At 42.1% G+C, this 24,521-nt stretch overlaps 1 protein-coding gene across 2 annotated transcripts in view; it reads right to left on the reverse strand.

Annotated features, from left to right (window-relative positions):
• LOC109882898 (C-type mannose receptor 2) overlaps positions 1-24,521 on the reverse strand; it is a 34,451-nt gene that overhangs the window by 9,909 nt on the left and 21 nt on the right. The window contains exons 1-6 of one of the 2 annotated variants that reach the window (XM_031809608.1): positions 24,472-24,521; positions 23,982-24,041; positions 22,886-23,254; positions 15,708-16,076; positions 15,164-15,520; positions 1,996-5,556 (exon numbers count right to left, since the gene is read on the reverse strand). The exon at positions 24,472-24,521 is cut by the window's right edge and continues 21 nt beyond it. In XM_031809608.1, the coding sequence (XP_031665468.1) occupies positions 5,549-5,556; positions 15,164-15,520; positions 15,708-16,076; positions 22,886-23,254; positions 23,982-24,018 (1,140 nt within the window). In that variant the 5' untranslated portion in view covers positions 24,019-24,041; positions 24,472-24,521 and the 3' untranslated portion in view covers positions 1,996-5,548. Of the gene's footprint in view, positions 1-1,995; positions 5,557-15,163; positions 15,521-15,707; positions 16,077-22,885; positions 23,255-23,981; positions 24,042-24,471 lie in introns of those variants that run through there. The other variant, XM_031809607.1, reaches the window with a different exon arrangement.

Genomic DNA, 24,521 nt, shown 5'->3' on the forward strand with positions numbered 1-24,521 from the left:
CAAATTATAAATTTACACAAGAATTCATACTTACTCGGAAAAACTGATAAAAATTTGGACAGACTATTCGACAATATGCAAAGTTTGATTTAACAGGCTTTTGCTTACCTTATTTTTTTTTTTATGGTGCACCTTGAAATCAGTTTTCCGAGTTGAGCAGAATTGTTGCCCTCCCCCGAAAGTCTTCACCCGTCTTTCTTATTTATTTAATGAATCGTCCTTTCCCCAACTCGCCTTCTCCACACCCAAATCAACTCACTTCGACTGGATCGTTAGTAAACTATACTCTGCTACCATTTCTGTTAGTAATTGGATATGTAGACGGACGAGTCGGTCAAGGATCGATTCAGACAAGGTGGTAAATTGTATGACAAGCTACAGTTTATTCAGAGTGAAGATATCTAGAACAGCGTAATTACGGCTCTCCCGCTGGTTCGTACGGAAGCGCAGACGAAGAAGAGACCGTTACAATCAGTACACCACTATTATATAGAAAAGAAAGTAGGTTGATTCTGGAAGATCGGATCTTTGGATTGGTTCAGCTGGGGTGTAGTCCGTAGTCTTCCGCCATTGGCTCAGTAGTCTGTCCGTCATCGTAGAATCCTCTTCGGGCATTCAACGTTCAGAGACAACGGAGATCATGTGTGTGTGCGCTGGTTTTGGCCATTAGTGTAATGCGGGAGCTACCCTGTAGGGGACCCCACAGGCTCAACTCTAAGTGGTAGCCCCCCCTTAACAATAGTCTGGTCTCCTACATAAGAAATAGCATTTCTCTACACTAGTAATTAATATCAGAGACTTGTTCTTATTCTGTCGGTATCGATAGTCTAAGTGTTTAACCACGTGGTTAAAAGATTCAGCAATGTTCTGCAACCTTAGTCCTCCCGTGATTGAGAGAAACATGGTCTACCGAGAATTTCTCAAAGTTGAGTTTTATTCGGAATTGCAGAAAAGGGGCTGTCCCAGGATGCCTGACCCTAACTGGGCTCATTGGCGGTCCTCTGATTTAGTTCAACTCAAAAAACTAATTGGAGTTTCCTTCATTAGTCCACATTACACAATTTTACAAACAGTATCATCCTCACTCATTCACCTTATACAACAATTAGATGTAAACCTCATATCTGACGCTATTATTTAAACAGCGTTATATTGTAATGTAGCCACACCGTCTCCCATGAGCTTCCCCAAGTTGTAACAAACGGACCAGTTCGTAGCTGGATTCTTCACCGATCTTTTATACCTTCTCCGGAACGTAAATGTTGTTCGAACCTCAAGTTCTGTGAGGTGGAAGAAATGTCTTTGTTCGCTATGAAACTTCACTCTATCTCAATACTGTGTGGCCATGAGAGAGGGTCTTCCCTCGGAACTTACGACCACACTCTGACCACAGCAGTCTGGTTGTAGAAGCAGAGAGTGGGGGATGGTGCTCGCTGTACCCAAAGAGGGCAACGTCATGACAGGTCTAACACTATGTATACAACAGTAGACAGTAGTCCTACTGACTTACTGATGATCTGAGGTCAGGTCTAACATCCTGTACACAACAGTAGACAGCGTTCCTACTGACTTACTGATGATCTGAGGTCAGGTTTAACATCCTGTACACAACAGTAGACAGCGTTCCTACTGACTTACTGATGATCTGAGGTCAGGTCTAACATCATGGATACAACAGTAGACACTGACTTAGCAAGGTTTGTTAGCAAGGAGTTACGTCAAAGAGAATTCTCATTCATTGCAAATTGTGCAGTATAACAATCTACATTCCAGCATGACTTAAATAATAGCAAAGTTTATTTTCGTAAAACTAACCTGTCTCACGACGGTCTAAGCCCAGCTCACGTTCCCAATTAGTGGGTGAACAATCCAACGCTTGGTGAATTCTGCTTCACAATGATCTGAGATCAGGTCTAACATCCTTATCAAAATCCTTTCTATTCTTTCCTCTGTTTCTTGAAATAAGTATTAAACAAAAAACTAAACAAACTAGAGGCCTTTTCATAACTTTAATGATTTTTTTTGTACAGTGCAAAGGATGGATGTACCATAGTCAAATAGTTAAAGGGGAAATCTGCAGTTCAACCAATAACAAAGCCTAAACCCCACCACTATTTTGGTAAAAACTGAAGGATGGGGCTAGAGAAATGTAACCACTCTCAAATTAATGGACAGAGCAATGATTTCATGTACTGACCATCCATCATATCCACATTAAAACATATATTTCTGAGACTATACAGGATGACCATCCATCATATCAACATTATAGTTTAAACTATGTTTCTGAGACTATACAGAATGACCATCTATGATATCAACATTATAGTTTAAACTATGATTCTGAGACTATACAGAATGACTAACCATGATATCAACATTATAGTTTAAACTATGTTTTTGAGACTATACAGGATGACCATCCATCATATCAACATTATAGTTTAAACTGTGTTTCTGAGACTATACAGGATGACCATCTATGATATCAACATTATAGTTTAAACTATGATTCTGAGACTATACAGGATGACTAACCATGATATCAACATTATAGTTTAAACTATGATTCTGAGACTATACAGGATGACTAACCATGATATCAACATTATAGTTTAAACTATGATTCTGAGACTATACAGAATGACTAACCATGATATCAACATTATAGTTTAAACTATGTTTCTGAGACTAAACCGTGTTTGTTTACAATTACAGTGTTTACAAACAATGGAGTAAAAAAAGTTTATATGTTGGGTTCTGATGGAAAAGGACAGTTGAATTAAGCTCATGAGGCATTTGTAAGTCATATTCTTCAAGAATGAACATACATTGATTAAAAATCTAAAACGGATGCCCCCGTCACAGATTTCCCCTTTAAATGAAGACCACAACCACCACCAGCACCAGAACAGATACTGTCGTTTAAATGTTACACACTAGTATCATAGAAAAATGACATGTGTACAATATATTTAACACAACTTAAACCACTCAAAAGATCTTAAAACATTTCTGTAATGGAATATAATTAACGGTCTAGATTAAATAATGAATGAAGTGAAATAGACTCTGGAAACAGTAACATCAAGTTGTAATAGAAAATAAATAAATCAACTGAATGTTTAGAACAACTAAAAGTTCCCCTTTAACATTCATTAACATCAACAAGTATAGTAAGTAAATATGGAAACACCAACAGTGTGGTGGGATAATATTATATTGCATATCAAACATGCCATTATAAAATCATGATTCCATCTCCTCATATAATATCAAATATCAGTTCAAGATACAGTTAAAAAATGTGTCTTAATAAACTAAAGTAAAAATAGTTAAAGAAAAGTAACACACTAACATAACAATAACGAGGCTATAAACAGGGGGCACCGGTACCGGGTCATTATGGAGGCTATAAACAGGTGGTACCGGTACCGGGTCAGTGTGGAGGCTATAAACAGGGGGCTCCGGTACCGGGTCAGTGTGCGGAGATACAGGTTAGGCTACGTGTGGATTTTATAAACTGATATAGTTCTGTCTTTGAGCTGTTCTTGTCTATTAATGTTCTGTATTATGTCATGTTATGTCATGATTCATGAAGAAATTGTAGCTACTACTTTTGCAACAGCTAATTATTTCCAGAGAGGTCTATGTAGCTCTATGTTTTATTTCCAGAGAACTCTATGTAGCTCTATGTTGTATTTCCAGAGAACTCTATGTAGCTCTATGTTTTATTTCCAGAGAACTCTATGTAGCTCTATGTTATATTTCCAGAGAACTCTATGTAGCTCTATGTTTTATTTCCAGTGAGCTCCAACAGTATCGGGACAGAGACACTCTGTGTGTTCTTCAGGCTCTGTACTCCAGCACTTTGGATCTTTAATAATACAATGAGTATGAGGTTAAAGTCCAGACAGTCAGTATTTTCATCCATATCGGGTTAATCGTTTAGAAATGACAGCACTTTTTGAACATAGTCCTCCATTTTAGTGGACCAAAAGTATTGGGACAAATTCACTTCAATATGTACGAAAATAGTCAAACGCTAAGTATTTGGTCCCATATTCCTAACATGCAATGAAAATGTTGGAGTACAGAGCCAAAACAACTAAACATTTGTTACTGTCCCAATACTTTTGGAGCTCACTGTAAACAAATACAAATATTTATTTAAAATAATGAGTATCCCATCACCTTGTATGATGTACATCTGAGTATATCTGGAGCATTCTGGACTGTAGTGTTCAGCTGGTCTACAGAGCAGGGTCTGGAACAATGTGTTGGGTTGTAGGGTTCAGATGGTTTACAGAGCAGCGTCTGGAACAATGTGTTGGGCTGTAGGGTTCAGCTGGTCTACAGAACAGGGTCTGGAACATTCTGAACTGTAGGGTTCAGCTGGTCTACAGAGCAGGATCTGTAACAATGTGTTGAGCTGTTCGGTTCAGCTGGTCTACAGAGCAGGGTCTGGAACATTCTGGACTGTAGTGTTCAGCGGGTCTACAGAGCAGGGTCTGGAACATTATGGACTGTAGTGTTCAGCTGGTCTACAGAGCAGGTTCTGGAACATTCTGGACTGGAACATTCTGGACTGGAACATTCTGGCCTGGAACATTCTGGACTGTAGTGTTCAGCTGGTCTACAGAGCAGGGCCTGGAACATTCTGGACTGTAGTGTTCAGCTGGTCAACAGAGCAGGATCTGGAACATTCTTGTCTGGAACATTCTGGACTGTAGTGTTCAGCTGGTCAACAGAGCAGGATCTGGAACATTCTGGTCTGGAACATTCTGGACTGTAGTGTTCAGCTGGTCAACAGAGCAGGATCTGGAACATTCTGGTCTGGAACATTTTGGACTGTAGTGTTCAGCTGGTCAACAGAGCAGGATCTGGAACAATGTGTTGGGCTGTAGGGTTCAGCTGGTCTACAGAGCAGTTTCTGGAACAATGTGTTAGGCTGTAGGGTTCAGCTGGTCTACAGAGATTGGTCTGGAACAATGTGTTGGACTGTAGGGTTCAGCTGGTCTACAGAGCAGTTTCTGGAACAATGTGTTGGGCTGTAGGGTTCAGCTGGTCTACAGAGATTGGTCTGGAACAATGTGTTGGGCTGTAGGGTTCAGCTGGTCTACAGAGCAGGGCCTGGAACATTCTGGACTGTAGTGTTCAGCTGGTCAACAGAGCAGGATCTGGAACATTCTGGTCTGGAACATTCTGGACTGTAGTGTTCAGCTGGTCAACAGAGCAGGATCTGGAACAATGTGTTGGACTGTAGGGTTCAGCTGGTCTACAGAGCAGTTTCTGGAACAATGTGTTGGGCTGTAGGGTTCAGCTGGTCTACAGAGATTGGTCTGGAACAATGTGTTGGACTGTAGGGTTCAGCTGGTCTACAGAGCAGTTTCTGGAACAATGTGTTGGGCTGTAGGGTTCAGCTGGTCTACAGAGATTTGTCTGGAACAATGTGTTGGACTGTAGGGTTCAGCTGGTCTACAGAGATTTGTCTGGAACAATGTGTTGGACTGTACGGTTCAGCTGGTCCAGAGAACAGGCTCTGGTCCTAGTAATCTGTATTCGAGAACAAAGGATATAATACTGTAAAAGAATATCATGAAAAACATTTAACATGAGAGAGAACATCAGAAAATACATTTCAGGAGAGCTTGAGTGAGAGTGAGAGAGAGAGAGAGAGAGAGAGAGAGAGAGAGAGAGAGAGAGAGAGAGAGAGAGAGAGAGAGAGAGAGAGAGAGAGAGAGAGAGAGGCCGAGGCCTCCAACTGCTCTTAAATCCAAGTAAAACTAAATGAATGCTTTTCAACCGATCGCTGCCCACACCTGCATGCCCATTCAGCATCACGACTCTGGACGGTTCTGACTTCTGAATATGTGGACAACTACAAATACCTAGGTGTCTGGTTAGATTGTAAACTTTCCTTACAGACTCACATTAAGCATCTCCAATCCAAAATTAAATCTAGAATCAGCTTCCTATTTTGCAACAAAGCATCCTTCACTCATGCTGCCAAACATACCCTCGTAAAACTGACTATCCTTCCGATCCTTGACTTTGGCGATGTCATTTACAAAATAACCCCCAACACTACTCGGCAAATTGGACACAGTCTATCACAGTGCCATCCGTTTTTTCACCAAAGCCCCATATACTACCCATATACTACGACCTGTATGCTCTCGTTGGCTGGCCCTCGCTTCATATTTGTCGTCAAACCCACTGGCTCCAGGTCATCTATACATATTTTCTAGGTAACATCCCACCTTATCTCAGCTCACTGGTCACCATAGCATCACCCACCTGTAGCACATACTCCAGCAGATATATTTCACAGCTCACCCCTAAAGCCAATTCCTCCTTTGCTTTCAGTTCTCTACAGCCAATGACTGGAACGACTGCAAACATCTATGAAGCTGGAGTCTCATATCTGCCTCACTAACTTTAACTTCTTAAGGCTAGGGGGCAGTATTCGGAAGTTCGGATGACTGACATGCCCAAAGTTAACTGTCTGTTACTCAGGCCAGAAGCTATATAGATATGCATATAATTGGCCAGATATGCCAGATATGCATATAATTGGTAGTATTGGATATAAAACACTCTGAAGTTTCTAAAACTCTTAAAATAATGTCTGTGTGTGTGTGTTTGTGAGAATTTATACGGCAGGCGAAAACCCGAGGAGAATCCATCCAGAATGTTTTAGTTTGAGGTTTACCACCCATTGAAATGCTTGTCTATGGTATATTGAAAGGAAATCCTCCCAGACTGCAGTTCCTATGGCTTCCACTAGATGTCAACAGTCTTTAGAAAGAGGGTTTAAGGCTTGAAGAATCAGCTCAAATTTGTAGTTTAAATTGGCTCTCATTTGGACTGTAGTCTTGAGGCGCGCGTGGATGAGGGCACTTATTCCTTATTTATCTCCGCTATTGAACATATTGTTCTTAAATTTTAGCGTTTAATTATTATTTACATATAAGGGTACCTGAGGATTGATTAGAAACGTTGTTTGACTTGTTTGGATTAAATTTATTGGTAACTTTTGGGATTGCTTTGTCTGCGTGTTGAACGAGTGAACGAGTGGACAGACATTTATTTACATACCTGAGGATTGATTTGAAACGTTGTTTGACTTGTTTGGATGAAATGTATTGGTAACTTTTGGGATTGCTTTGTCTGCGTGTTGAACGAGTGAACGAGTGGAACGGGAAAACTGAATCAAACACGACAACTGAACTGTCTTTTTTGGGATATCAAGAAGGACTTTATCGAGCAAAACAACCATTTGTTGTGTAGCTGGGACCCTTAGGATACTAAAAAGAGGAATATCTTCAAAGGTAAGTGATTTTTCTCATCGCTATTTCTGACTTTTGTGACGCCTCTGCTGGTTTGAATTGTTTTTTAATGCTTTTGTATGTAGGGCGCTGTCCTCAGATAATGACATGGTATGCTTTCACCGCGAAGCCTTTTGAAATCTGACAAAGTGGATTAACAAGAAGTTAAGATTTTAAATGATGTAAGACACTTGTATTTTCATGAATGTTGAATAGTATAATTTTTGTATTTTGAAATTCGCGTTCTGCAGTTTCACTGGATGTTGTTGAGATGGGCACCCCATCTATCCCAAATGAAGCACAGAGCAGCTCACAGATCGCTGCACCTGTACATAGCCCATCTGTAAATAGTCCATCCAACTACCTCATCCCCATACTGTTATTTATTTTGCTCCTTCACACCTCAGTATCTTTATTTGCACACTCATCTTCTGCACATCTATCCCATTGTAATTATTTTGCCACTATTGCCTATTGAATGCCTTACCTCCCTTATCCTACCTCATTTGCACACTTTTTCTACTGTATTATTGGCTGCGTGTTTGTTTATTCCACGTGTAACTGTTGTTGTTTGTGTCGCACTACTTTGCTGTTTTTTCATAGTTGTGATGTCTTCACTATTATTCTACAATATAGAAAATAGTTTAAATAAAGAAAAACCATTGAATGAGTAGGTCTGTCCAAACTTCTGACAGGTACTGTAGATTTTCTGCGCAGATTCTGTCAGACCTGGCCCCTGACAGGCCTGGGCCCTGACAGACCTGGGCCCTGACAGACCTGGGACCTGACAGACCTGGGCCCTGACAGACCTGGTACCTGACAGACCTGGGCCCTGACAGGCCTGGACCCTGACAGACCTGGGACCTGACAGACCTGGGCCTTGACAGTCCTGGGTCCTGACAGACCTGGGACCTGACAGACCTGGGCCCTGACAGACCTGGGCCCTGACAGACCGGGGACCTGACAGTAAATCTCAGTAAGACAAAAATAATTTATTCTAATAAAGGTCCAGTTGTCAGGACCACATATACTAATTCTATGTAGAAACCGTTGCCCTAGAGCGCACAAAAAAACTATACATACCTCGGCCTAAACATCAGCGCAACAGGTGACTTCTACAAATCTGTGAACGATATGAGAGCCAAGTAGGGCCTTCTACGTCTTCAAGGAACATAAACTTCGACATCCCAATTAGGATCTGGCTAAGGCTAAAAATATTATAATCAGTTATAGAACCCTTTTGCCCTTTATGCTTGTGAGGTCTGGGGTCCGCTCGCCAACCAAGAATTCACTAAATGGGACAAACACCAAATTGAGACTTTGCATGTAGAATTATGCAATATCACTCTCATTGTACAACGTAGAACAAAGCCATCACCAACAGATGGTAAGAGTCCCCTAAGCAAGCTGGTCTTTCTTTTACAAGCACAAAAAGACTCCACAGAGCCCCAGGACACAATTAGACCCAATCAAATTGTGAGAAGAAGATAGACCTGGGCCCTTGACACATTGGAAAGAATTTACCAAAAAACAGAGCGAACAAGAATGCTATTTGGCCCTAAACAGAGAGCAGACAGTGGCAGAATTCCTGACCCATTATTTACGAAAGCTTTGATTATGTACAGACTCAGTGTAGCCTTGCTATTGAGACTGTGCAGACTGCCCACAAAATGAGGTGGAAACTGAGCTGCACTTCCTGACCTCCTGTCAAATGAATGACCATATCAGTGCCACATGTTTGCCTCAGATTACACAGACCCACATTATTAAAATACAATAAACTCTCACGTCTACTGGGTGAAATACCACAGTGTGCCATCAAATCAGCAACATTTGTGACCTGTTGCACAAAAGAAAAGGGCAACTAATGAAGAACAAACACCATTATAGATAGCAGATAGCAGAGCAGAGCAGAGGTCACGATCAGATGAGGTCACGATCAGATGAGCTCCTGCATTTTTCAGCATTTTCTTTAAAAAAGATAGATTAGGAGTTAGATAAACTTGGAATTTTTTTGTCAGGAACACATACTGGATTCTACCCTCTACAACATAACCCCCACTTCAAATCAAAACTTAAAACCTACAACCTGATTTTGGACGGAATTACGGAATCACCTGGAAGGTTCACAACTACCAAGATTTATTACTCTATACAGCAAATTCTCTAGAAAACAACAGAAACCTGAAAACACCATCCAACCTGGAACTGAGTGAGTAATGTTTAGTCTGAAACTATATTTTATCTCCAAATGCCAAGAAGAAAAATACACAACATTACTTTATAAGGACTGAATTCTAACATAATTCTGCCAAGCTTGATACAACTTCAACTAGCACTGACGTGTCAAGTGAGAGGTGTCAAAGCCCATTAGCCCAACAATGGCAGGAGAGTCACACAGTCTACCCCAACCAAATGGAGAGGCCTTAGAAGCTCCCTCCCGCTGTTCAGAGGTAATTAAAATACAGTACCCTGTGCATGTAAAGAATGATAAAGCAAGAAAAGATTACAAAATGAAGCTCCTTATGGAAAATCAAGAGACACTTTTAGCTGACTATTGCAAAAATGGGAACATCAGCAACCTTATCTTCCACACAAACCATCCCCTGGCATGGCACAGTGCTATATTAGCACACTACCCCTTTGTTAAGAGAGGGGGGGTTAACGAGGGGTGGAAACTCCGAATACTTGATAACGAGGACTCTGAGTCAGGTAATATAAATATCTATAAGTCCGGAAATAGTAATGGTACAGGGTAACCCCAAACAGTTTCAGCTGGACTTTCACCTAATCAAAGAATTAGCCCAGCAGGAGATGCTCTCCCTTGATAAAGATACCCCCACCCCGAGCGGGTCAGACCAGACCTCTTCATTATGTAACCCCACAGACGAGCAGCCCCCAGCGGAGAGTCAACCTCCCAGCACAGATTACCACTCCCTCATTGAAATGAAGGACAAATTCACCCAGCTGGAGGTAAGGCAGGTGGAGCTGGAACAGCAGGTGATTACACTTCAGTCAGCACAGACCCAGACAACAGTCCAGCACAACAACACCCCCTTAACCAGGCCCGGAATGCTGGAGGTGGAGAGAGACATATCTGCAGGTGGCCACCCCCACAGAGAAGCCAGCAGAACAGCCCACCTCAGCACCTGACAAAAGTCTTGGCACCACAGCAGAACAGTCCACACCAGACCCTGACCATAGAGTCAACATCACAGCAGAACAGACAAATGAAGAACCCCAAGCCCAGCGGCTCTCACCCCCTCTGAGCACCCCCCCTGTCAGCCACCCTGATAGCCCTTCTGAAAACCCCCCCACACCCACTGAGGACAAACACAAGACACAGATTGTACTACTTATGGACTCAAATGGGAAATACATAGAAGAAAAAAAACTTTTTCCCAAACACAGTGTGTCTAAACTCTGGTGTCCAAACACCCAGCGCACCCTCGACCTTCTGTCTGAGGACCAACTAGGCTCACCCAGCCACATAATAATACACACAGGCACAAATGACGTGAGAGCACAGCAGGAAAGGGTGGCCACAGCACTGAAGGGAGTGATTGAAAAGGCTTCTTCTACTTTCCCTAACGCACAAGTGGTTATCTCCACCCTGCTACCACGAAAAGACTTCCACCCTGCCACAATACAGCGGGTAAACGCAAGTATTTCCCGTGACTGTGCCTCAAAACCAAATGTTTTCCTGGCCCACCACTCCACCCTGGACTTGAACAGCCTCTATGACCAGGTCCACCTCTACAAGGCAGCAGTGCCCACCTTTGCCCGAACTCTAAAGGACATCGCTCTCAAACGTATCCCCAACACTTCACACAGGAGCAACAGATCAATAGACATCCCACCCAGACCAGCGAGACACCCTCCCAGACCTGCAGGATCCCCCCCCCCCTGGACCTACACATAGAGGACCCACGCCAAGAGGAATTATATCCAGACCACAGCACACCCAGACACATCCACACCCCCACCCCAACCAATCAACACCCCCCCACGTCAACCATGCCCACACCCCATTTAGGCCCCCTCAGATCAGAGCTATGCCACTCCTGCCCACCCCATGCACCCCACCCCCGCAAAGAGGGCCTCAACATGGAAGCCACACATACGCCCAGGTAGTGAGCGGGCAAACAGTCCCAACCCCCACTCTCACACTCGCCCAAGCCAATGGCATGTACCAGATGCTCAGCAGGCTCTGCTCACACTTACTGGCCTGAGGCCAAACCACGACCAACAACATTGGACACTGGAAGAAAAAGCCCTCACTATATAATCTTGGAATATCCAAGGCCTGAGGTCATCTACCTTTGGCCTAAAGAGCAGAAACCCAGACTTCACCAAAGAAATCGGTAATACAGACATTGTCATCCTGCAAGAAACCTGGTATAGAGGAGACGGACCCACTGGTTGCCCTCTAGGTTACAGAGAGCTGGTAGTCCCATCCACCAAACTACCAGGTGTGAAACAGGGAAGGGACTCAGGGGGTATGCTAATTTGGTATAGAGGAGACCTAACTCAATCCATTAAATTAATCAAAACAGGAACATTCTACATTTGGCTAGAAACTCAAAAGGAAATGATCCTAACAGAGAAAAATGTCCTCCTGTGTGCTACTTATATCCCCCCACTAGAATCCCCATATTTTAATGAAGACAGCTTCTCCATCCTGGAGGGGGAAATCAATCATTTCCAGGCCCAGGGACATGTACTAGTCTGTGGCGACCTAAATGCCAGAACCGGACAAGAACCTGACACCCTCAGCACACAGGGGGACAAACACCTGCCTGGAGGTGACAGAATTCCCCCCCACATATGCCCCCCTAGGCACAACTATGACAACATAACCAACAAATACGGGTCACAACTCCTGCAGCTCTGTCGCAAGCTGGGTATGTACATAGTCAATGGTAGGCTTCGAGGGGACTCCTATGGTAGGTACACCTATAGCTCATCTCTTGGCAGTAGTACTGTAGACTACTTTATCACTGACCTCAACCCAGAGTCTCTCAGAGCGTTCACAGTCAGCCCACTGACACCCCTATCAGACCACAGCAAAATCACAGTCTACTTAAACAGAGCAATACTCAATCATGAGGCATCAAAGCCAAAGGAACTGAGTAACATTAAGAAATGCTATAGATGGAAGGAATGCAGTTTGGAAACCTACCAAAAACAATTAGGCAACAACAAATTCAATCCCTTAGAGATAATTTCCTGGGTAAAACCTGAGTCTACGCCTTCACTATGGTGAATCGCTAAAACAATACAGAAATACCCTATGGAAAAAGAAGGAACAGCATGTCAGAAATCAGCTCAATGTAATTGAAGAATCCATAGACTCTAACCACTTCTGGGAAAATTGGAAAACACTAAACAAACAACAACACGAAGAATTATCTATCCAAAATGGAGATGTATGGGTAAACCACTTCTCCAATCTTTTTGGCTCTATAACAAAGAATAAGGAGCAAAAACATATACATGATCAAATACATATCTTAGAATCAACTATTAAATACTACCAGAACCCACTGGATTCTCCAATTACATTGAATGAGTTACAGGACAAAATAAAAACCCTCCAACCCAAAAAGGCCTGTGGTGTTGATGGTATCGTCAACGAAATGATCAAATATACAGACAACAAATTCCAATTGGCTATACTAAAACTCTTTAATATCATCCTTAGCTCTGGCATCTTCCCCAATATTTGGAATCAAGGACTGATCACCCCAATCCACAAAAGTGGAGACAAATTTGACCCCAATAACTACAGTGGAATATGCGTCAACAGTAACCTTGGGAAAATCCTCTGCATTATCATTAACAGCAGACTCGTACACTTCCTCAATGAAAACAATGTACTGAGCAAATGTCAAGTTGGCTTTTTACCAGATTACCGTACAACAGACCATGTATTTACCCTGCACACCCTAATTGACAACCAAACAAACCAAAACAAAGGCAAAATCTTCTCATGCTTTGTTCATTTCAAAAAAGCATTTGACTCAATTTGGCATGAAGGCCTGCTATACAAACTGATGGAAAGTGGTGTTGGGGGTATAACATACGACATTATAAAATCCATGTACACAAACAACAAGTGTGCGGTTAAAATTGGCAAAAAACACACACATTTCTTCACACAGGGTCGTGGGGTTAGACAGGGATGCAGCTTAAGCCCCACCCTCTTCAAAATATATATCAACGAATTGGCGCGGGCACTAGAAAAGTCTGCAGCACCCGGCAACACCCTACTAGAATCCGAAATGAAATGTCTGCTGTTTGCTGATGATCTAGTGCTTCTGTCACCAACCAAGGAGGGCCTACAGCAGCATCTAGATCCTATGCACAGATTCTGTCAGACCTGGGCCCTGACAGTAAATCTCAGTAAGACCAAAATAATGGTGCTCCAAAAAAGGTCCAGTCACCAGGACCACAAATACAAATTCCATCTAGACACTGTTGCCCTAGAGCACACAAAAAACTATACATACCTTGGCCTAAACATCAGTACCACAGGTAACTTCCACAAAGCTGTGAACGATCTGAGAGACAAGGCAAGAAGGGCATTCTATGCCATCAAAACATAAATTTCAACATACCAATTAGGATTTGGCAAAAAATACTTGAATCAGTCATAGAGCCCATTGCCCTTTATGGTTGTGAGATCTGGGGTCCGCTCACCAACCAAGACTTCACAAAATGGGACAAACACCAAATTGAGACTCTGCACACATAATTCTGCAAAAATATCCTGTGTACAACGTAGAACACCAAATAATGCATGCATAGCAGAATTAGGCCGATACCCACTAATTATCAAAATGCAGAAAAGAGCCGTTAAATTCTATAACCACCTAAAAGGAAGCGATTCACAAACCTTCCACAACAAAGCCATCACCTACAGAGAGATGAACCTGGAGAAGAGTCCCCTAAGCAAGCTGGTCCTGGGGCTCTGTTCACAAACACAAACACACCCTACAGAGCCCCAGGACAGCAGCACAATTAGACCCAACCAAATCATGAGAAAACAAAAAGATAATTACTTGACACATTGGAAAGAATTAACAAAAAAACAGAGCAAACTAGAATGCTATTTGGCCCTACACAGAGAGTACACAGCGGCAGAATACCTGACCACTGTGACTGACCCAAAATTAAGGAAAGCTTTGACTATGTACAGACTCAGTGAGCATAGCCTTGCTATTGAGAAAGGCCGCCGTAGGCAGACATGGCTCTCAAGAGAAGACAGGCTATGTGCTCACTGCCCACAAAATGAGGTGGAAACTGAGCTGCACTTCCTAACCTCCTGCCCAATGTATGACCATATTAGAAAGACATATTTCCCTCAGATTACACAGATCCACAAAGTATTCAAAAACAAATCCAATTTTGAAAAACTCCCATATCTACTGGGTGAAATTCCACAGTGTGCCATCACAGCAGCAAGATTTGTGACCTGTTGCCACGAGAAAAGGGCAACCAGTGAAGAACACACACCATTGTAAATACAACCCATATCTATGCTTATTTATTTTATCTTGTGTCCTTTACCATTTGTACATTGTTAAAACACTGTATGTATTTATATATAATATGACATTTGTAATGTCTTTATTGTTTTGAAACTTCTGTATGTGTGATGTTTACTGTTAATTTTTATTGTTTATTTCACTTTATATATTCACTTTATATATTATCTACCTCACTTGCTTTGGCAATGTTAACACATGTTTCCCATGCCAATAAAGCCCTTGAATTGAATTGAATTGAATTGATATTCAACACATCAAAACAAAGAGATCGAATCTCACCAGTACTGTTGCTGCAGATGAAGTTGAATCTTTCAGTCTCAGACTTGCAGACCCACTGTCCCCCGTCTCTCTGTATGGCCCCCGTGTTCCCACACTGCTCCTTCATGGTGTTGTAGCCCTCCCCGTCAGCCCAGTTGTGGTAGCAGGACTCTTCTCCATTGACCCAGAACCAGATGTCCAGAGTGCAGGTGTACCTCAGGCCCAGCCAGACGAAGGGAGTGGAGGCCTTCTTGGCTCTCTGTTGAACCCAGTGCTGGATGTTCTGGTTGTGGGCAGACACCAGCTCCATGTTCTGGTGTCTGCAGTGCCACAGGGCTTCTGACCACGTCTTGTTCTCTGAGACCAGGACCAGTTCATCTGGAGGAAGAAGAGGGGGACACAGAAACCCACACTAAGAAAAATAAGGAAAAGTAATGTTATTCAGTCAACATTCACCCCAATCTCCACCCCATACCCAAAATGTTCAGTCCCTCTCATCAATACTTTACAGTAATATTGATTGTTAAATGTAGATCTGTATTGAGGATTTATGTCGGCAGCTCACCATCGTAGCAAATAAAGGGTTGTTCTTGAGTACATCCTTTATCATTCCACTTTCCAGACGATATTACTTCTCCACAGAAATATCCTTCCTTTCCCAAACCTGCCCCATTCGGCTCGTCTGAGTCCCAGTTTCTGTAGGAGGAGCCACTCTGGTCGGACCACCTCCAGACACCAAGAGGTTTATGCAGGCCAATCCACACTCTGTATGTTGGATTGTTGTCATGTTTTAGTGTAATAGTCTTTATGGCCTCCATCTCTGTTGTGTTCCTCACACTGGCCAGGTCTGTGTGTTTCCCCCGACAGTAGCTCTGAGCATCACTCCAAGTCTTAGATTTATCGATGTGAATGTACTTATTGGTCGCATTTTTGGCTATTTGAAGAAAAAAAAAAAAAGATATAACCAAAATAAATACAGATGAATGTTTGTAAATAAACTATTTGTTAAAAAACTATAAAATTCAATCATATCTGAATCTCTTATCTGAATAAAAAAATATGGTATTGCAGGTGCTGCAGTGACGCCTCTTGCTCTAAGCCACTGCATCTCAGTGCAAGAGGCATCACTACAGTCCCTGGTTCGAATACAGGCTGCATACATCCGGTCGTGATGGGGAGTCCTATAGGGCTAAACGATATCTTAACCGCCATCGATAAGAAACATTACTGTGCAGCCGTATTCATTGATCTGGCCAAGGCTTTCGACTCTGTCAATCACCATATCCTCATCGGCAGACTCGACAGCCTTGGTTTCTCAAATGATTGCCTCGCCTTGGCTGGCCCTCGCTTCATACTCGTCGCCAAACCCACTGGCTCCATGTCATCTACAAGACCCTGCTAGGTAAAGTCCCCCCTTATCTCAGCTCGCTGGTCACCATAGCATCTCCCACCTGTAGCACACGCTCCAGCAGGTATATCTCTCTAGTCACCCCCAAAACCAATTCTTTCTTTGGCCGCCTCGCCTGGTTCACCAACTACTTCTCTGATAGAGTTCAGTGTGTCAAATCGGAGGGTCTGCTGTCTGGACCTCTGGAAGTCTCTATGGGGGTGCCACAGGGTTCAATTCTTGGACCGACTCTCTTCTCTGTATACATCAATGAGGTCGCTCTTGCTGCTGGTGAGTCCCTGATCCACCTCTACGCAGACGACACCATTCTGTATACTTCCGGCCCTTCTTTGGACACTGTGTTAACAACCCTCCAGGCAAGCTTCAATGCCATACAACTCTCCTTCCGTGGCCTCCAATTGCTCTTAAATACAAGTAAAACTAAATGCATGCTCTTCAACCGATCGCTACCTGCACCTACCCGCCTGTCCAACATCACTACTCTGGACGGCTCTGACTTAGAATACGTGGACAACTACAAATACTTAGGTGTCTGGTTAGACTGTAAACTCTCCTTCCAGACCCATATCAAACATCTCCAATCCAAAGTTAAATCTAGAATTGGCTTCCTATTTCGCAACAAAGCATCCTTCACTCATGCTGCCAAACATACCCTTGTAAAACTGACCATCCTACCAATCCTCGACTTTGGCGATGTCATTTACAAAATAGCCTCCAATACCCTACTCAACAAATTGGATGCAGTCTATCACAGTGCAATCCGTTTTATCACCAAAGCCCCATATACTACCCACCATTGCGACCTGTACGCTCTCGTTGGCTGGCCCTCGCTTCATACTCGTCGCCAAACCCACTGGCTCCATGTCATCTACAAGACCCTGCTAGGTAAAGTCCCCCCTTATCTCAGCTCGCTGGTCACCATAGCATCTCCCACCTGTAGCACACGCTCCAGCAGGTATATCTCTCTAGTCACCCCCAAAACCAATTCTTTCTTTGGCCGCCTCTCCTTCCAGTTCTCTGCTGCCAATGACTGGAACGAACTACAAAAATCTCTGAAACTGGAAACACTTATCTCCCTCACGAGCTTTAAGCACCAACTGTCAGAGCAGCTCACAGATTACTGCACCTGTACATAGCCCACCTATAATTTAGCCCAAACAACTACCTCTTTCCCAACTGTATTTAATTTTTATTTATTTATTTATTTTGCTCCTTTGCACCCCATTATTTTTTATTTCTACTTTGCACATTCTTCCATTGCAAAACTACCATTCCAGTATTTTACTTGCTATATTGTATTTACTTTGCCATCATGGCCTTTTTTGCCTTTACCTCCCTTCTCACCTCATTTGCTCACATTGTATATAGACTTGTTTATACTGCATTATTGACTGTATGTTTGTTTTTACTCCATGTGTAAGTCTGTGTCGTTTTCTCTGTCGAACTGCTTTGCTTTATCTTGGCCAGGTCGCAATTGTAAATGAGAACTTGTTCTCAACTTGCCTCCCTGGTTAAATAAAGGTGTTCTCAACTACCCTACCTGGTTAAATAAAGGTGTTCTCAACTACCCTACCTGGTTAAATAAAGGTGTTCTCAACTAGCCTACCTGGTTAAATAAAGGTGTTCTCAACTAGCCTACCTGGTTAAATAAAGGTGTTCTCAACTAGCCTACCTGGTTAAATAAAGTTGTTCTCAACTAGCCTACCTGGTTAAATAAAGGTGTTCTCAACTAGCCTACCTGGTTAAATAAAGGTGTTCTCAACTAGCCTACCTGGTTAAATAAAGGTGTTCTCAACTAGCCTACCTGGTTAAATAAAGGTGTTCTCAACTAGCTTACCTGGTTAAATAAAGGTGTTCTCAACTAGCCTACCTGGTTAAATAAAGGTGTTCTCAACTAGCCTACCTGGTTAAATAAAGGTGTTCTCAACTAGCCTACCTGGTTAAATAAAGGTGTTCTCAACTAGCCTACCTGGTTAAATAAAGGTGTTCTCAACTAGCCTACCTGGTTAAATAAAGGTGTTCTCAACTAGCCTACCTGGTTAAATAAAGGTGTTCTCAACTAGCCTACCTGGTTAAATAAAGGTGTTCTCAACTAGCCTACCTGGTTAAATAAAGGTGTTCTCAACTAGCCTACCTGGTTAAATAAAGGTGTTCTCAACTTGCCTACCTGGTTAAATAAAGGTGTTCTCAACTAGCCTACCTGGTTAAATAAAGGTGTTCTCAACTAGCCTACCTGGTTAAATAAAGGTGTTCTCAACTAGCCTACCTGGTTAAATAAAGGTGTTCTCAACTAGCCTACCTGGTTAAATAAAGGTGTTCTCAACTGGCCTACCTGGTTAAATAAAGGTGTTCTCAACTAGCCTACCTGGTTAAATAAAGGTGTTCTCAACTAGCCTACCTGGTTAAATAAAGGTGTTCTCAACTTGCCTACCTGGTTAAATAAAGGTGTTCTCAACTTGCCTACCTGGTTAAATAAAGGTGTTCTCAACTTGCCTACCTGGTTAAATAAAGGTGTTCTCAACTGGCCTACCTGGTTAAATAAAGGTGTTCTCAACTAGCCTACCTGGTTAAATAAAGGTGTTCTCAACTAGCCTACCTGGTTAAATAAAGGTGTTCTCAACTAGCCTACCTGGTTAAATAAAGGTGTTCTCAACTAGCCTACCTGGTTAAATAAAGGTGTTCTCAACTAGCCTACCTGGTTAAATAAAGGTGTTCTCAACTAGCCTACCTGGTTAAATAAAGGTGTTCTCAACTGTGCCTACCTGGTTAAATAAAGGTGTTCTCAACTAGCCTACCTGGTTAAATAAAGGGTGTTCTCAACTAGCCTACCTGGTTAAATAAAGGTGTTCTCAACTAGCCTACCTGGTTAAATAAAGGTGTTCTCAACTAGCCTACCTGGTTAAATAAAGGTGTTCTCAACTAGCCTACCTGGTTAAATAAAGGTGTTCTCAACTAGCCTACCTGGTTAAATAAAGGTGTTCTCACTAGCCTACCTGGTTAAATAAAGGTGTTCTCAACTAGCCTACCTGTTAAATAAAGGTGTTCTCAACTAGCCTACCTGGTTAAATAAAGGTGTTCTCAACTAGCCTACCTGGTTAAATAAAGGTGTTCTCAACTTGCCTACCTGGTTAAATAAAGGTGTTCTCAACTAGCCTACCTGGTTAAATAAAGGTGTTCTCACTCTCAACTAGCCTACCTGGTTAAATAAAGGTGTTCTCAACTAGCCTACCTGGTTAAATAAAGGTGTTCTCAACTAGCCTACCTGGTTAAATAAAGGTGTTCTCAACTAGCCTACCTGGTTAAATAAAGGTGTTCTCAACTAGCCTACCTGGTTAAATAAAGGTGTTCTCAACTAGCCTACCTGGTTAAATAAAGGTGTTCTCAACTAGCCTACCTGGTTAAATAAAGGTGTTCTCAACTAGCCTACCTGGTTAAATAAAGGTGTTCTCAACTAGCCTACCTGGTTAAATAAAGGTGTTCTCAACTAGCCTACCTGGTTAAATAAAGGTGTTCTCAACTAGCCTACCTGGTTAAATAAAGGTGTTCTCAACTAGCCTACCTGGTTAAATAAAGGTGTTCTCAACTAGCCTACCTGGTTAAATAAAGGTGTTCTCAACTAGCCTACCTGGTTAAATAAAGGTGTTCTCAACTAGCCTACCTGGTTAAATAAAGGTGTTCTCAACTAGCCTACCTGGTTAAATAAAGGTGTTCTCAACTAGCCTACCTGGTTAAATAAAGGTGTTCTCAACTAGCCTACCTGGTTAAATAAAGGTGTTCTCAACTAGCCTACCTGGTTAAATAAAGGTGTTCTCAACTAGCCTACCTGGTTAAATAAAGGTGTTCTCAACTAGCCTACCTGGTTAAATAAAGGTGTTCTCAACTAGCCTACCTGGTTAAATAAAGGTGTTCTCAACTAGCCTACCTGGTTAAATAAAGGTGTTCTCAACTAGCCTACCTGGTTAAATAAAGGTGTTCTCAACTAGCCTACCTGGTTAAATAAAGGTGTTCTCAACTAGCCTACCTGGTTAAATAAAGGTGTTCTCAACTAGCCTACCTGGTTAAATAAAGGTGTTCTCAACTAGCCTACCTGGTTAAATAAAGGTGTTCTCAACTTGCCTACCTGGTTAAATAAAGGTGTTCTCAACTAGCCTACCTGGTTAAATAAAGGTGTTCTCAACTAGCCTACCTGGTTAAATAAAGGTGTTCTCACTAGCCTACCTGGTTAAATAAAGGTGTTCTCAACTAGCCTACCTGGTTAAATAAAGGTGTTCTCAACTAGCCTACCTGGTTAAATAAAGGTGTTCTCAACTAGCCTACCTGGTTAAATAAAGGTGTTCTCAACTAGCCTACCTGGTTAAATAAAGGTGTTCTCAACTAGCCTACCTGGTTAAATAAAGGTGTTCTCAACTAGCCTACCTGGTTAAATAAAGGTGTTCTCAACTAGCCTACCTGGTTAAATAAAGGTGTTCTCAACTAGCCTACCTGGTTAAATAAAGGTGTTCTCAACTAGCCTACCTGGTTAAATAAAGGTGTTCTCAACTAGCCTACCTGGTTAAATAAAGGTGTTCTCAACTAGCCTACCTGGTTAAATAAAGGTGTTCTCAACTAGCCTACCTGGTTAAATAAAGGTGTTCTCAACTAGCCTACCTGGTTAAATAAAGGTGTTCTCAACTAGCCTACCTGGTTAAATAAAGGTGTTCTCAACTAGCCTACCTGGTTAAATAAAGGTGTTCTCAACTAGCCTACCTGGTTAAATAAAGGTGTTCTCAACTAGCCTACCTGGTTAAATAAAGGTGTTCTCAACTAGCCTACCTGGTTAAATAAAGGTGTTCTCAACTAGCCTACCTGGTTAAATAAAGGTGTTCTCAACTAGCCTACCTGGTTAAATAAAGGTGTTCTCAACTAGCCTACCTGGTTAAATAAAGGTGTTCTCAACTAGCCTACCTGGTTAAATAAAGGTGTTCTCAACTAGCCTACCTGGTTAAATAAAGGTGTTCTCAACTAGCCTACCTGGTTAAATAAAGGTGTTCTCAACTAGCCTACCTGGTTAAATAAAGGTGTTCTCAACTAGCCTACCTGGTTAAATAAAGGTGTTCTCAACTAGCCTACCTGGTTAAATAAAGGTGTTCTCAACTAGCCTACCTGGTTAAATAAAGGTGTTCTCAACTAGCCTACCTGGTTAAATAAAGGTGTTCTCAACTAGCCTACCTGGTTAAATAAAGGTGTTCTCAACTAGCCTACCTGGTTAAATAAAGGTGTTCTCAACTAGCCTACCTGGTTAAATAAAGGTGTTCTCAACTAGCCTACCTGGTTAAATAAAGGTGTTCTCAACTAGCCTACCTGGTTAAATAAAGGTGTCCTCAACTAGCCTACCTGGTTAAATAAAGGTGTTCTCAACTAGCCTACCTGGTTAAATAAAGGTGTTCTCAACTAGCCTACCTGGTTAAATAAAGGTGTTCTCAACTAGCCTACCTGGTTAAATAAAGGTGTTCTCAACTAGCCTACCTGGTTAAATAAAGGTGTTCTCAACTAGCCTACCTGGTTAAATAAAGGTGTTCTCAACTAGCCTACCTGGTTAAATAAAGGTGTTCTCAACTAGCCTACCTGGTTAAATAAAGGTGTTCTCAACTAGCCTACCTGGTTAAATAAAGGTGTTCTCAACTAGCCTACCTGGTTAAATAAAGGTGTTCTCAACTAGCCTACCTGGTTAAATAAAGGTGTTCTCAACTAGCCTACCTGGTTAAATAAAGGTGTTCTCAACTAGCCTACCTGGTTAAATAAAGGTGTTCTCAACTAGCCTATCTGGTTAAATAAAGGTGTTCTCAACTAGCCTACCTGGTTAAATAAAGGTGTTCTCAACTAGCCTACCTGGTTAAATAAAGGTGTTCTCAACTAGCCGACCTGGTTAAATAAAGGTGTTCTCAACTAGCCTACCTGGTTAAATAAAGGTGTTCTCAACTAGCCTACCTGGTTAAATAAAGGTGTTCTCAACTAGCCTACCTGGTTAAATAAAGGTGTTCTCAACTAGCCTACCTGGTTAAATAAAGGTGTTCTCAACTAGCCTACCTGGTTAAATAAAGGTGTTCTCAACTAGCCTACCTGGTTAAATAAAGGTGTTCTCAACTAGCCTACCTGGTTAAATAAAGGTGTTCTCAACTAGCCTACCTGGTTAAATAAAGGTAAAATAAATAAATTAAAATAAAGGGCGGCACACGATTGGCCCAGCGTTGTCCAGGGTAGGCCGTCATTGTAAATAAGAATTTGTTCTTAACTGACTTGCCTATTTAAGTAAAGGTTAAATTAAAAATGGAAAATAAATGGACATGGGAACTCACCATAGCAGACGAAATTCGATGTCGTGTTACAGTTGTTATTAAACCAAGACCCATTTAGCATCATACACACACAGAAATCTTTGCTGTTGGAATCAATATTTGGCTGTCCTTGGGCCCAAAACCCCTCACCCTCTAACTCTCTGTTTCCCAGAGACCACCTCCAGATGTTGTTATACAGTCCTATCCAGGCTGATCCTTTCCAACCAGCTGATACTGTGTTATTGAGCATCTTCATATCTGCCATGTCCTCATCTATGGTGGCCAGGTCAGTGTAGTTCTGTCTGCAGAAACTCTGAGCTTCAGTCCAGTTCTTTATCAAGTTCACAAAGTGGAACTGATGAGGGAGGGATGAGGGGAGGGTGGACAGCCCTGTGGAGAACAAACCAACATTATGAGGGGAGGATGGACAGCCCTGTGTAGAACAAACCAACATTATGAGGGGAGGGTGGACAGCCCTGTGGAGAACAAACCAACATTATGAGGGGAGGATGGACAGCCCTGTGGAGAACAAACCAACATTATGAGGGGAGGATGGACAGACCTGTGGAGAACAAACCAACATTATGAGAGGAGGATGGACAGCCCCACTGGTATACCTAATAAACTGTTCACTGAGTTTATATGAAAGACTCTCACTGGTATACCTAATAAACTGGCCACTGAGTGTATATGAAAGACTCCCACTGGTATACCTAATAAACTGTTCACTGGTATACCTAATAAACTGGCCACTGGTATACCTACTAAACTGTTCACTTGTATACGTAATAAACTGGCCACTGGTATACCTAAAAAACTGGCCACTGGTATACCTAAAAAACTGGCCACTGGTATACCTAATAAACTGGCCACTGGTATGTATATAATATTGCTGTCAATTCTGCACACAGGTCTCAAGTTAGGGTTCAGCACACACACGGACAAACACTCAGAGACGCAAACACACACAGGCGCGCACACACACAGACACACACACACACACACACACGGACAATCACTCAGAGACGCAAACACACACAGACGCGCACACACACACACACACATACACACACGAGCACACACACACATGGAAGCAGACACAGAAATAAACACCAACCTGAGAACAACAGGATGAGGATCAGAGATTGGTCCATCCCTGGAGATTGGAGAGGAAAACCTGTTGGATTCACACAATCCACAACAAGGCTATTAACCTAAAGTTGGCCACATCTGCTATTTAGAGAGATCAAATATACTCAGTTTTCATATCTGAAATAACCATTTGAGGGGGAATTCACCATCGTTTAAAATGACATTTTGTGTTTCCATTTCACTTAAAGCATAATTGTTCTCCTGAATAATTGCTTTATACACATTTACAGTAAACATTTATTAGAAAGATATATAGATATAATATAATATACAATATATATCTATGATATATAATCTCACTCTGTTGAAGTAAACACAGAGGACTCTGTTACCTGCTGTTGATGGTGTTGTTGAATGACTCTGTTACCTGATGTTGTGGGTGTGGTGGATGTTGTTGAATGACTCTGTTACCTGATGTTGTGGGTGTGGTGAGTGTTGTTGAATGACTCTGTTACCTGATGTTGTAGATGTTGTTTGTCGTGGTTGTTGTCAGCTGTCCCTCTCC

This window comes from Oncorhynchus kisutch, linkage group LG29, assembly GCF_002021735.2.
Source record: "Oncorhynchus kisutch isolate 150728-3 linkage group LG29, Okis_V2, whole genome shotgun sequence".
Taxonomy (NCBI): domain Eukaryota; kingdom Metazoa; phylum Chordata; class Actinopteri; order Salmoniformes; family Salmonidae; genus Oncorhynchus; species Oncorhynchus kisutch.